General features: G+C 28.2%; 1 protein-coding gene across 2 annotated transcripts in view; it reads left to right on the top strand.

Annotated features, from left to right (window-relative positions):
- Positions 1-1,467: 1,467 nt before the first annotated feature.
- The window catches only part of LOC106682067 (pseudouridylate synthase RPUSD2), a 684,854-nt gene continuing 672,773 nt past the window's right edge, over positions 1,468-13,548 (top strand). For both annotated transcript variants that reach the window (XM_067047017.1, XM_067047016.1), the window contains exon 1: positions 1,468-1,620. In XM_067047017.1, coding sequence (XP_066903118.1) covers positions 1,483-1,620 — 138 coding nt within the window. In that variant the 5' untranslated portion in view covers positions 1,468-1,482. The remainder of the gene's footprint in view (positions 1,621-13,548) is intronic.

The raw sequence follows: 13,548 nt of genomic DNA, 5'->3' as shown, positions 1-13,548 counted from the left end.
TAGAAGGACATTCTTATCAATGTATTGTATGAGGCACGGTGGACACAACTATGGTTCTGCGTCCAATCGGCTCAGCCTGTATAACGCCTGGCAGAGGAGCGTGTAGGCACAACCTCGCGACTCCTGCGAGACTTGACTGCCGCACACATAAAGCCCTAGCAGGTCGATTACTATCTTTAATAATTTACAGGCTTAGATAAAAGTAATTTTACTTTGTTTTAGTAAATACATTTTATCCAGATTTAGTCTCAAAACAGTTTATATTTCGTTATAAGTTCGACGTCCATCCTCAAGGACAATCTTAAAACAATTTTATTGATTCTATTATATTTTCTTATATAATTAATTCTATTATAATTTACCACATTGTTGTGATAACTTATGTCAGAGAAGGCTGACTGTAATTAAAAATTTAATTTACTCAAGTAAATTACTATTTTAATTTACAGTTCTTAAGTTCTGTACTTCTATAAAATTTATTATTATTAGTGTTAGCAAGCATTTTTTTTTTCAAAATGCCCTTCATCTGGGCTAGGAATAAAATACAAGATAACAACCGTAATGAATAGAAGTAAATACAGAATAATGAAAACAATCTAAAATAATAGATTATTGATACATGAGTAATATTGGAAGAAAATGTATATTGTAAGTATTAGAAAATTCTATGAGAATAAGTAATATTTAAATTGTGAAAGAGGGGGGGGGGGGAGATTGACACGAAAATCCTTTAGGTAAATATATAGGTACAAGACAAAAGTTTTGAAAGAAGTGAGGAAGAAAACATATATGCTTGATTTAAACATATTTGAAAGTTATTTAGGAAAAAAAAGTGAAAAATTGCATTCTGAAATGTTTAATGAGCATTATTCAAAATTTCATTTACTAGTTTTCATAATTAATTATTAAATATGTAAGTGAAATTACATAATTTGAAGAATTAAAATAAAAGAGTAAGTAATTAAATTTTCAATAATTTGATGTGAAAATAATTTAACAACATGGTTAAGAAAAAAAGAATAAGAAAAGAGTGAAAAAGGGGTATTGAATTATGTTCACCACTTCAGATTGATTGTATTACTTACCCGTTTGGATGATATAAATTTATATTTTACTCACATATTAAATTAATTATTAAGATTAGTTAAAGAAATTTTGAATGATACTCAGAAGACATTCTCAAAATGCTTTTTTTCTCCATATTTTACTTTAAGTAAATTTGTTTAGAAATTAAATACATTTTTATTAATGAGATTATAATGAGTCCAATTGTTGTAGACGACCACTTTTTTTAAAACGTACTATAGGAAATATTGTTTATTTTATGTTTTCCTTTAAAAAAAAATAAAAATAAATAAAGAAACGAATAATCGAATCATAAAGAATTTTCAAAATAGAGTAGAGTAGCGACGACGGAGCGCGGCGGCGGGGAGGGGGGAGAGAGGGACGGACCGGGGGGCCAGTGCTGGGCCGGCTGCCGACATGAACCCGTCTCCCTGGCTGGCGCTACCCTGGGGCATCGCCGTCCCCCTCGGCCACGGGCTTCTACCACCGCCTCCGCTACCGCCACCCCCGCCTCCGGCTGCTTTCATCCACATCCCGCCCCCGCATCATAGGCAGGTCAGTCGTCATCATGTTTCTTATAATAATAAAGTGTCACGAATAGTAAAACAATTTATAGGCACAAATCTACAGGTGTTTAAGAAAAGTCATAAAAATATCAATGTAATGTTGAACATTAATTTAATATTAAATATTTCTATAAGGGGTTTTATTGTCGAAATACATTTTTTTTAAAACTTAGTTAAAACTATATTTATATAAGTATAATTATAAATTAATAATACAGTGTACAATAAATAATTTAAAATTAAATTTTAACCATTTTTTTTTTTAAATTATTTTATTCATCATTTTTTTTCTTCTTTTTTTAACTATAAAATCTATGTAGCTAATAATAACAGAATGATTTTTTGTTAACATTCAGATCAACATAAAGGTCTAACTACTCTAGAGAGATAATGCAAGGGATATAATATATCCTTGATGAATTCTTCCGTTAATAATAGCCGTAAAAACTGAAGGAATAGCCCGAACTATAATCGATAACCATTAAGTTAAAGCGTTAAGCTACTGTAGTAAACATTCCTTGGCTATTCAATTAAATATCGGTCTCAAGATATCCAAGTGCAATAATTATAAATTATAACAATAAACTATAACTTAAGAGATAATGACTATAAAGCCGGGAAATAATTACTATATAATATAATGTAGGTATTAATTGTAAATAACAGTGACATAAAATTGTAATAGAATGTTGAAAAACATCGTAAATTGTGGCCGTTAAGAATAAAATTCAACCATTTCAGTTTATTTTTGTTTTGTTTTTTATAGTATTGGTTCATAAAAATGAGGATTAAAATTTTATCATGATAAGAATTGATAAAGTTTTTCTCGTAAATACAACTTCACCTGAATTGTTAAACTAATTAAAATAAATTAATGATTTTAATGTTAAATAAAAACTCATCACGACGTTGCTTACGCTGCAATATCATGTAGAAATAAAAAACTTTATTTAATTTAAAATAATTCTGCAATCTGTAGACATCTGCAAAGAATTTTCTAAGTTAAAAAAAAATTAAATAGGTACCCTATAAAACTATAGTAAATACGAGATATCTCTAGAATTTTTTATTTATCAAAATCGTATTTTTGATAGCTATTACAGCTTCAATGAGAATTTTTAACCTATTTTAATTTTTTTAAATTAACATTACTTGGTGGTTATTTTAATAGTGAAATGAAAAATAATTGAATGTTGAAAAGTTTTTTAAATTTGTCGGAAGAAAATTTTATCATAGCAGGATTCAATATTTTTCATACCTCTTTACTATCATCGCTGGAATAACCATGGTTCACAATGAAATCACATCAAATATTAAAGGGTTTAAATGCTAAATGAATCCAACATACCTTAGATTACATGATACTATATTTTTTAAAAATGGAAATGGGTTCAGTAATTATAAATTAAAATGTTAGCAGTTGTAAAAAAAATAATATTTTTGGAATAAATTACCAAAAAAATAAGGAATTTTTACCATTTCGTAATTTTAATTATAACATTGTTATAAAATTTCAATTGTGTGCCAAAAAACGTATTTAAGTTTTTACAACTTGAAAAACTAAAATAAACCTTTGAAGGATTCTTATTTTTTTTTCACAAGTTCATGTTAGAAATTATGTAGTTTTTTTCCCTGGAAATATCTCTTAATTCAATGCACTAAAATTTACATTAAAATTAAAAGAGTTAGAAGTTACAATGAAATCACATCAAATAATTGAGTGATTTTAATGTTAATTAATAAAATATATTACTAAAATTTTTAATATTATTAAAATTTATTTAAATATTTTATCTCTTGTTTACAATTTAATAACTTTTTTTTCTAAACTAATTTACTATGTAATTTGTAAATTATATGAATAGCGAAGGAATATCAAAATGAAAAAGTAAATATCTCTGTTAATAATAGAGTCATAAAACTGAATTAAAAGTTAGATAAGAAGGCTCTCCAAAATTGAAATAAATCTCTACCGGTATTTACTTAATTTAAAAATGTAAATAACTGTTGACATTGCGGTAAATATTGAAATTATTATTGGCTACCGTTTGTTAAAAAATCATTAAGTGGAGATTAAAGGATTCTTATCGGTTTAATGTGTCGATGAATAATTTTGCATTGAAATGGATGTCTCATGAACAGCGAAAACTGTACTGTCTAGCTATTATGCTGAGATATTAAAGATTATATCAATTCAAGTACATTTATCAGAAAAATAATAAATATTATTATATATCTAGTTAAATTATATTTATAAACTAATTAACGATATAGTACAAATTATTTTGTACTAAACTTTAGTATGTATTATTCGTTCGGAATAAGTCGTCGCTTAAGGTGTAGTATCTCTTAAGTTATTTATTTAAAATTAAATAACTTCAAATTTTAATAGTAAATTAAATTTAAAAGGTTTTTATAATTCTAGATTAACCGGAGAGGGAAAGGGTGTGTGTTTCTTGTTAATATGTAAAAAATGAAGGAACCGTTGTCAGAGCAATCATTGTTTGATGTTGTTACAAATATATTATTTAGAAAAGTATTGATGTTATTGTTAAATATAATGAAATTATGTATTATGCATTTTTTTTAAAAATTGCCAAGTAGCATAGATTACAAAAATAATGTCATAACACACTGTGTGAAAATTGGAAAGAACTGACTACCGTAAATATTCTTTCCGGGAAGAAATACATGCTATGGGTTTTTTATATTCTATATTAAAATTTAAATTTTTTTTTTTTGCTTATATCAACTGACGTTTTTACTGTAAGATTAAATGAATAAGAAAAAAAGCTATACGAAATCAGTAATAATTGATTTATAGCCAAATTTACGTAAAATTTGTGCTAATATCACTATTATACAGGTTCTGACCCACAAAGATTATCAGCGGGTAGTATCAGGGCGAAATTTAAAATAAATATAAATTACCCAATTTCTTATATTTTCTACGAACTTCTTTAACAATGTCTGTTTAAATTGTGATTATATTCCAGTGGACTACTTCGCTTATTTAATGTGTTCTTCAGATGAATATATACATTTTTTTATTTTATAACAAATACTTTTAATTTGTGCACAAACAGTTGCGATTACATTTTCCCTAAAAACTTATTCGATGCCAACCAAATTGTGTGCACATAAAATAAATTACCCTGTTATGTTGAAGAAAACTAAATGTTATATTAATATAAAACTGTAGAAATTCTTGTCGTGTTTGAGCCTGAAATAATAACGATTGATAAAATCAATCTTTATCTTAGTTTCTGGGTAAAGAAATTTGTTAGGCAATGAGTGTTGAGAAAGTAGGTGTGAATATTTTAACTGCTACAAGTATTAATTAACGGTGAAGTATAATGAATCAAAGCACCTTTAATTTTATTAATTATTTATACAAAATTAATTTATTATTATTTATTTTAATTGTAATACTGTAAATAATAACTGTGTAATAATTATAAAAGTAATGTTATTTGTTATATATGAGAAACTTTAGATCAATATGTATTATATTCATTTCTAATTTTGACAATCAAACACCTTTTGATTCTTTAAATACTGTGGACGAAATTCGTTTTTCAGTGAACGACAAATGATTACAAAGTTGTTTATATTTTCAAAAAGTTCAGAATTATTCATTCTTTGAAGTTGAATCATATAAGTTTATCAATTTTTGTAATTTCTTACATTGAAATGAGGTATATATGTAATATCGTGCCATGTATTAATAATATATTTATATCACACGAATGCTTGTTAATTGTTAATAAGCGGAGGATCAAGGTTTTCCCATCCAGCGGTAGCTTTATCTAATGATGTAGCTATTATTAGCATGCATTAGCATTGTTTCAATAATATGCATCATAGCAGCGGTACTGCATATACAGATTGTGCAGAATGATTTATATGGATTCAGATTAATTATAAAATGTTCAGTTTAGAATACACTTTAATTTATTTTGTTTAAATGGAGTATTGTTTATTACTGTTGATATTATTTAACTAAATGCATCGAATGTCCATATATTGATGGTAACATTTAGGTAGATAGAATTAATCCACAGTAATGTGTATTTACGTGTAGAGATTAAAAGTTAAAATATACTCTGCCATAAAGTCCTGCTCCACTTGCGGGGAAGTAATATGGCGTAGTCGTTGCGTTCTTGGCCCAGTAATTTCCTTGTACCCATCCTCCTACCTTCCTATCTCTCTTTTACTTATCATGGGCAAAATCCTCGATAACTCATTTTGAAACGCCTATTCATGATTCCAATTATTTAATCCCTGATCACCAGATTCCAAACATCTCACTCCTCTATACGGCAATGTCATCGTGTGGTGGACGTTGTCTCGTTTTGTTTGGAGTAAGGAATGTACTGCGCAGGAGTCTTTTTCGATGTAGAACAGGCTTTTGATCGAGTTAGGCACCCGGGACTGCTTTACAGATTTCGTGAAATCCTCCGAGGTGGCTGAAAAGAAGATGACCTCGAGACCTTCTTATGTAGAAATATTATTAGAGTGCTACCAATGGGTAATTTTCTACATGTCTGTATCATGTCATTATGATGTTATATAAAATTTACACATGCATTTTTATGTACAGTTACTGTTGTAAATATTAATAAGAAAAATTTTTCCGATTATTATATAAAGTGCTTTTTGAATCTATACGGTCATTTGCATAATCTTTAAGTTTAAGGTATTTTAAGATCTTTGGGCCTCTAAGGGGCCTCGCACAGGCTTAGAATTTTACTGGCCGAAACAAATTATTTATATTAATTTAGTTATTATAATTACATATTAATGTACGGTTTGTGTATGAGGACTACTACTATGAAGTTAAAAGACACACGAGCTAACAGGCCGGTATAAGTCCGTCTCGTGTGCAGTTCTTCCGCATTTTACTCCCGGCCGGCAAAATTCTTGCCGTATGCCGGGCCTTGCAGCCATTTAGTCCGCTTACCCAATTATCTCTTATCCACTCTTGAATTTTTTTGTATTGTTTAAGATAAAAAAATCTACTTATTGTATTCTTATTTTTAGTAAAACATCCTTTTGTTATGTTAATTAAATATAACTCGTTTTTTAAAAGTATTATAATTCTGGTCTGTTACAACGAATATGATTATTCATCTTTCCCCTTGTGGGGTTCATCACAGAAGTGGCTCATCACAGATAAAAACCTGAACAATACTAAAAGCCTTTTTTTAATTTGGATGTTTGCGCTTTTCGAAAACCGTTCAAGATTTAATTAAATATCTCAGTAAATTAGTAGATTGAATTTATGAGAAGGTCAGTTTAATTAAATAATTGGGAGAAAATTGAATAACTCTTGATAAAATAATATCTCTCAAAATGTTTCCACTTCATAATATTCATTGTCCTTGCTTAGTAAATTAACTACACATTTTTTTGGTAACTAATAATTATGACCTTAATGTATAATCCAATAGATTATTTCCTAATATTAAATATGACGATGCATTTTTTTAAAATCAAAAGGTCAGTTTCAGTGTGAGGATCTGGTTGTAGCAGGATTTTTTTTAAAGGTGAAGGATGCGCGGATATTTCTGACTTCTTTTATTTTTCCACTTCCCTTCCACGAGCTTCGATTTCTCCCAGATGCCTCCGATTAGTTTGTTTACAGTGAATTATGTAACTATATAAACTGTTTTGTCCTGATTTAATATCAGATTTGGACTCCGTTATCACTTATTACTCCACCACTTATAAGAAATTAACTTCTGTATTTATAATTTAAATCAAATCATAAAATCTGATTTGAAAATTTGATTGAATACGTTCTGCTGTTGATTTTGGTGATAAGTTATTTTCGGATTTCGTTTCTTAGTACGCAACATTAATTATGGTGTGTGGTATTTGATGACCATCGGTTACGAAAAATGTGATGCGGTACATGGTAATCCGGTGCCATCTCATGTTTTTCAGATTCCCTTCTAATGCTGAGTCCATGAACTCTGATATTTCTTGTAATAGCTAGTTCGTGGTTAAGGCTCTAGACGTTGCGACACAAGTTTTTCCTGCCCCGTGACCCTTCTTGTGTTACCTGTCGAGATGTATGCATAAAAATTCCTTTAAATATTTATATATATTACGGGTTTGTTTTTGTTATAAATGTTTACTTTTCTAAGGCCGCATCTAGATGAATACAAATTTGCAGCAAGCGCATGCCTATTTATTTGGCCTCAAATTTAATAAAATATGTTATTTCTACGAAAATATTTTCTGCCCACTGTTCCATCGGATTATAAAAATAGAGATTTTTTTTGTTTTGTTTTAGTATTATAGAATATAAATATTTTTTGTATTTATTTGAAAATTTTGTAATATTTCAAATTTTGAAATATTCATTTGCTTTGCATCTAATATCTTGTGAGTGGGTGATCACAATTCAAACAATTTTTCTAATTATTTAGGGGTAAAAGGCTAAAACAGGAAATGAATAAGAAAATTTTCCAATTATATCTCGTGATCGAGTGAACAATTTTCGCTCTTCTCATGATTTTACGACTATTTAGAGGTAGGCCAGAAAATAAAATGACTGAGAAATGTTTTTACACCAGTTTTCCTTTTAGTTTTGGCGTAAAAAGTTAAAAAAATCGTGTGAACTACAAAGTTCGTCCTTGTTCACGATGTATAAGTAGGAAGACAACAAAAAATTTGGAAAATGGTCGCGTTCGTTTTTCTTTTACGCTACCTCTTAGTAGATGGAAAATCGTTTCAAACGCGGAAAACAATTGACAGTTTCACAATATATAAGTGGAAATGCGAAAAAGAAATTTGTCATATTTTTATTTTTGTCTGGCTCTAATTTCTCGAAAAACCGTTTGAAACGCGGCAATCCATTCACCCATCAAGATCTCATGAATAACTCCAATAAAAAGTTTGGAAATTTTCTCAAGAAGTTATCAAGACGTTAAAACAACCAAATATTTTATTATGTTCGGTTGCAACATGTATCTTCTGATATAAACAAAAATCTTATAAACAAATATTTATCTCCAAACGCTTGGCTGTATACGTTATTTAAAAAACTGAAAGCTCCTTCAATTAGCAGTTGATGCTGACCCCGAATTTACTAACTTACATCTGGAACATACTTGAAACAATTAAAAAAGAAATATAATAATAATAACTGTGTTATAAATGATGATACACATTTAATTATGAAATGTACCAAATATGACTCAATAAAACGGTTATTTACTATATAGCTAAACACAATTATATAAGATTTTTAGAAAAATTAAAATGAAAATATAATTTCTTGGGTAATAAATGAATTTGGGTCAGTTTAAAATTACCGTTATTTAAATTTTTGTAAATTAATTATAAAAATGTATATAAATATGTCTTAATGTTTCATTTGTTTCTTTTATTATTTTTATTTATTGTTTTATAAAATGAAAAATCGTAATAGAAAATATAATAATCTTCCTGCCGAAAACTTCCCCGGATAAATTGAAATAAACCTAGAATTATGATCATAGTAATTAAATAAAAACTTCTTTTGATAAATAAATCCTAGGTTTATAATGAGAACGATATGAATATTTTTCACTTTTTATAATGTAATCGTATATATATCCATCTTTTCATAGAGATACAGATATATTCATGGTAAGCTTGACGATAATTTGAAAAGGGTTCAGTTCTGAAACTGTGATGGACCTCTGATCACTTGGAAGTCACTGGATTGGGTAAGTACTCAGCGAGGAGTTGTTATTCTGTTAGATAAAGAGCAGTTAGTTACCAGAGCTGTTCAGTAGTTACCAATTGAATTACTATTTAAGGTTAGTATTGCTGAATCGAGTGTATGCTTTTATTGCCGAACCGTTTTCACTGAACCTTAAAGGCGTTGAGAGGTTATTTATTATATTTTACCTCTGCAAAATTTATTAGTTTTATAATTTATAATTTTCTGTTAGTGAAGAATACAAACAAGTAAAACTTAATTTTAGTACCGACACTTCGGCCGGAATTGGAGGCATTCATCAGGGCTAAGTATAAAAATCAAGATAACAGCATAGTGAATAAAAATAAATGGAAATCAAATAAGAAGATAAAAAACAATATAAGACTGATAAAACTACATATTTACGTAAATTACTTATGTACCTAGGTTATTTATTATCTTTTAATTGTTTTGTTTATCTGCTTTAACTTTTATTTATTATGATTGTATCTTGTTTTCTGTTCTTAGCCCTGTTAAGACCTGAAATACTGGCCGAAACGTTTGCACTAATAGAATCAGTTATACTTGTCTGTGTTATTCACAGGAAGCACCTCCAACCATTTTTCTCATATAACATGCACAGCTATACTATATATCAACTCATAATATTTATTGATTAATTGTATTATCTTAATGTATTTTTTTTTTTCAACATTTCAATCAATTCACCTAAGATTTTAATATCCTTTTGTAATTTTTTTTTCTATCCTATTTCTAAGAACTTTTTTTCTCTTATTCCTTAAAATGGCTTAGCTATCTATTGAACTGGTTTTCATTAAACTTTATTTTTACAGTTGAGAGTCTGGTCAGAATTAGATAATAGTATAATGTTTTTTGGGGAAAAAAATTATGTTATGTTCTGGGTGTTTATTAACTGGGAAAACCAAGTAATAGAATGCCATTATTCTAGAATATACAGCTATCTTCCTCAAACCTTTATGAAAATCAGTAAATTTAACGAAAATGTACTGCTGTAAAAAATTTGTTTGTATGTATATAAAAAAAAAAAAAATACCAAATCAAAAATTGTTGCAATTTTTTTCATTTTGTTTTATTTATATATAATCAATATGCCCTTACGACTTGATACAACTTCGAATTCGTCCACAAATCGTTTTGTGTTGTTAACTTTGCGTTTATTCTCTCTAAATTTCGTAATAAACGATTAATTTTTGTTTCATGTTTTATTTAAATAAAGGCATATATAAACATTTTGTTCTAAAATGAAGTAAATATAAACTCAGAATTAACTATTTGCATGGTTAGTTACAACAAATAAGACGCAGTTATTTGCTATCAAGGTTTTGCCTACTCCAAGCGCCCATTAATGGAATAGACTACAATATAGATAAACGGTTCCCAAAAAATGTCGAGGTGCCACGAAATTTGTTTAACCCAACAAGGGTGCCGTGATTTTTTTTCTTAGTTCAAAAAGGGTGCCGTGTCAAAAAAAGTTCAGGGACCGCTAATATAAATTTTATTGAAATTGAGGAGTTCTTTATCAAAAGTTAAACTCCTCAAAAGTAAAGATTTGTTTTTAAATAAAAATTTGGTGCCGTGTCCAAAAAATGTTTTGGAACCGCTGATATAAATTTTATTTTAATTGTGGAGTTCTTTATCAAAAGTTAAACTCCTCAAAAATAAAGTTATTTTTTGACAAATAAACATCTTACAGGTAAAATGTATTCAGTTTGTTTCAAACTTTTAATTTTTCCCGTTTCGAAAAATAAGTCATCATTTTAAATAAAAAAATAAGTCATCTTGGTGAGATGCTCCTATATTAAATTCATAAAAGTGAATATATTGACTTTCCTCAGTGAATATATTGAGTTTTCAATATCTTGACTATTAAATTTAAACTATATAATATTTTTATAAAGCATTCAGTAATTTAGTATTTTCCTGTCGTAAAAAATTGTTCACCTTGAACTCTCAGCGTATGTCGAGCCCTAAGTCTTAATTTACATAAAAAATATTTATATGTCATTCAGTTCACGATCTTTTTTTACCAACAACTTTTATGATTTTGTTTCGTAAGTTTTCTATTGGCTTATTTGGAAATATTGGAAATTATCTTGATCCTATAAGTCAACAAGTTTTATTTAAAATACAGTCAGCATATACACTACGAAATCTCGGACATGGTTTTACGATTCGGGGTTAAGTTTTGCGGCCAACTTCTAGCATTTAAACGGCCAAGGCTATCATGTGGATTTGTTTATTCTGCTACTGCGAACACACAACTTCAAGGAACCATAAAAATTGTATTAATTTATTAGTACAAAAGTATTAAATAATTTTAGAATTATTACAAATAAATATATACTAATTAGAATACTACTGTTAGATCCTAGATCTCTAAAATCCTGGTTAATAAATCGCCGGTCAACGTTTCGCCTAATTTTTTATTGTTTCGAATTTTACCTTTAATTAACAAATTTTTTAAAAGTTATATTATCTAATATTTAAATGTGCAGAACTTAAAAATTCATTTGAACGAGCGATAGCTCCTAAAGAAACATTAATTTAATAATGTTAAAAAATTCAATGATTTTGAAAAACCCCGAAAACGTTAATTATTTCAGATTAGATGCCATGACATCATCTTTTATGTAAGGCAAATGATGACTGGGCGGCATTGGAGTAGTAAATAATCAGGAGCTTTGGAGTTGTTTTTTTATTACTTCCATTACAGTTTCTGTTTTGACCACTTTTCTTTTTTTACATTTCTGCATTATCACCTATATATAAATATGACATCATCTTCAAGATTTATTACCTTATATTTAAGAAATATTTATATATTTTTTTTTTAGAATTTTAAAAACATTGCTACTGAAAATATGTTTGATTTTATTTGTACTTATGAAATGATTTGTGGATTAGGAAACAAGTGCGACACTTTTTAATCACCATAATAATTTATTTTTCATAACTGCTAGTACAATAAATTCTATGTTGGCTTATAGTATCTTTTTTATTACATTATTATTGTTAGCTATGTTTATTAGTTCGACATTTTTACATTCATTTACCTATGTGTGGAATGTATATAAGAGAAAGAATTGCGATCGTGCAAAATTTCGAATTCGAGCTTCGGACTAAGAATCATGTTTTATTGAGGTCCCTAGGGCCCAGTAAACCTAATCTTGGGAAATATATAAAAACGAAATTTGTTTATGCTTGGGATGTGATAACAACTATTTTGATAAAATCAACCGATCGGAATTGCTACGTTATATAATCAATTGTTCATTTTTTTTTATCTCCTTCAAAATGACTCTGATTTTAATGAAACTCGGTATATCAGTGTATAATAAAATGATTTGTAATCTCATATAGGTCTTACTCTCATTGAAAAGTCTGGCAGGGCTTAAATGACAAATTAAAAAAAAAAATTCTTCCTCTGAAGCATCATTATTTACTTTATTTTTTTGAAAAAATAAAATAAATAGTTTTCATTTTTAGCAATTATAAACAATGAATAAATGCAAAATATTAAAGAATTTTATGAATAACTAATAGACAAAAAGAAAAAAATAGTCAATTTTAATTCTTACGGGAAAAACCAAGAAGGCCGTAACATTGCCGCTTGCATTATGCTGTTGTATTCTTGGCAGGAACCATATTTATATTCGTTATTTCCCTTTGAGAAATGGTAATTTATGTTTTTATGATGTTTTTAGCAACAACAAAAAAAATAATTTTCGTTATAATTCATAATTTTCGCCTTCGTCTTAACATTATTATTTTTTAAATCACAAAATGGCGATAACTTCAACACGAGCCCACTAATCAACGTACTCAAAACTTGGGAACGTATGTTGGGTGCTAAGTGAAAATTGTGTGATGTGCACAATACACCAGATCTTTTTTTTTTTTTTACATCATCTTAAAGGATAATAATTTAGAGCATTCATCATCCAATGAAGGAATGTACATTATCATTGCAACAATAAACGGTCTTTTTAAACAACCTGATATTTACCTCTTAGTTTTCACATAATTTTGTATTGAACTTGGGCCTTAAGGCTAAATGTACCGATTTTTAGTAAGATTTTTTTTCAAGAGATGGCAGCACTTTCGGGGCAAATTTACTTTTCTTCTCATTTGAATACGGAATAATAAATTTCCCATCTGTAAACGGATTTACCATCTAGA

This window comes from Halyomorpha halys, unplaced genomic scaffold, assembly GCF_000696795.3.
Source record: "Halyomorpha halys isolate HHAL.00 unplaced genomic scaffold, Hhal_1.1 Scaffold387.1, whole genome shotgun sequence".
NCBI lineage: Eukaryota > Metazoa > Arthropoda > Insecta > Hemiptera > Pentatomidae > Halyomorpha > Halyomorpha halys.
The sequence above is the reverse complement of the archived record's forward strand: the minus strand, read 5'-3'. Positions and strand labels throughout refer to the sequence as shown.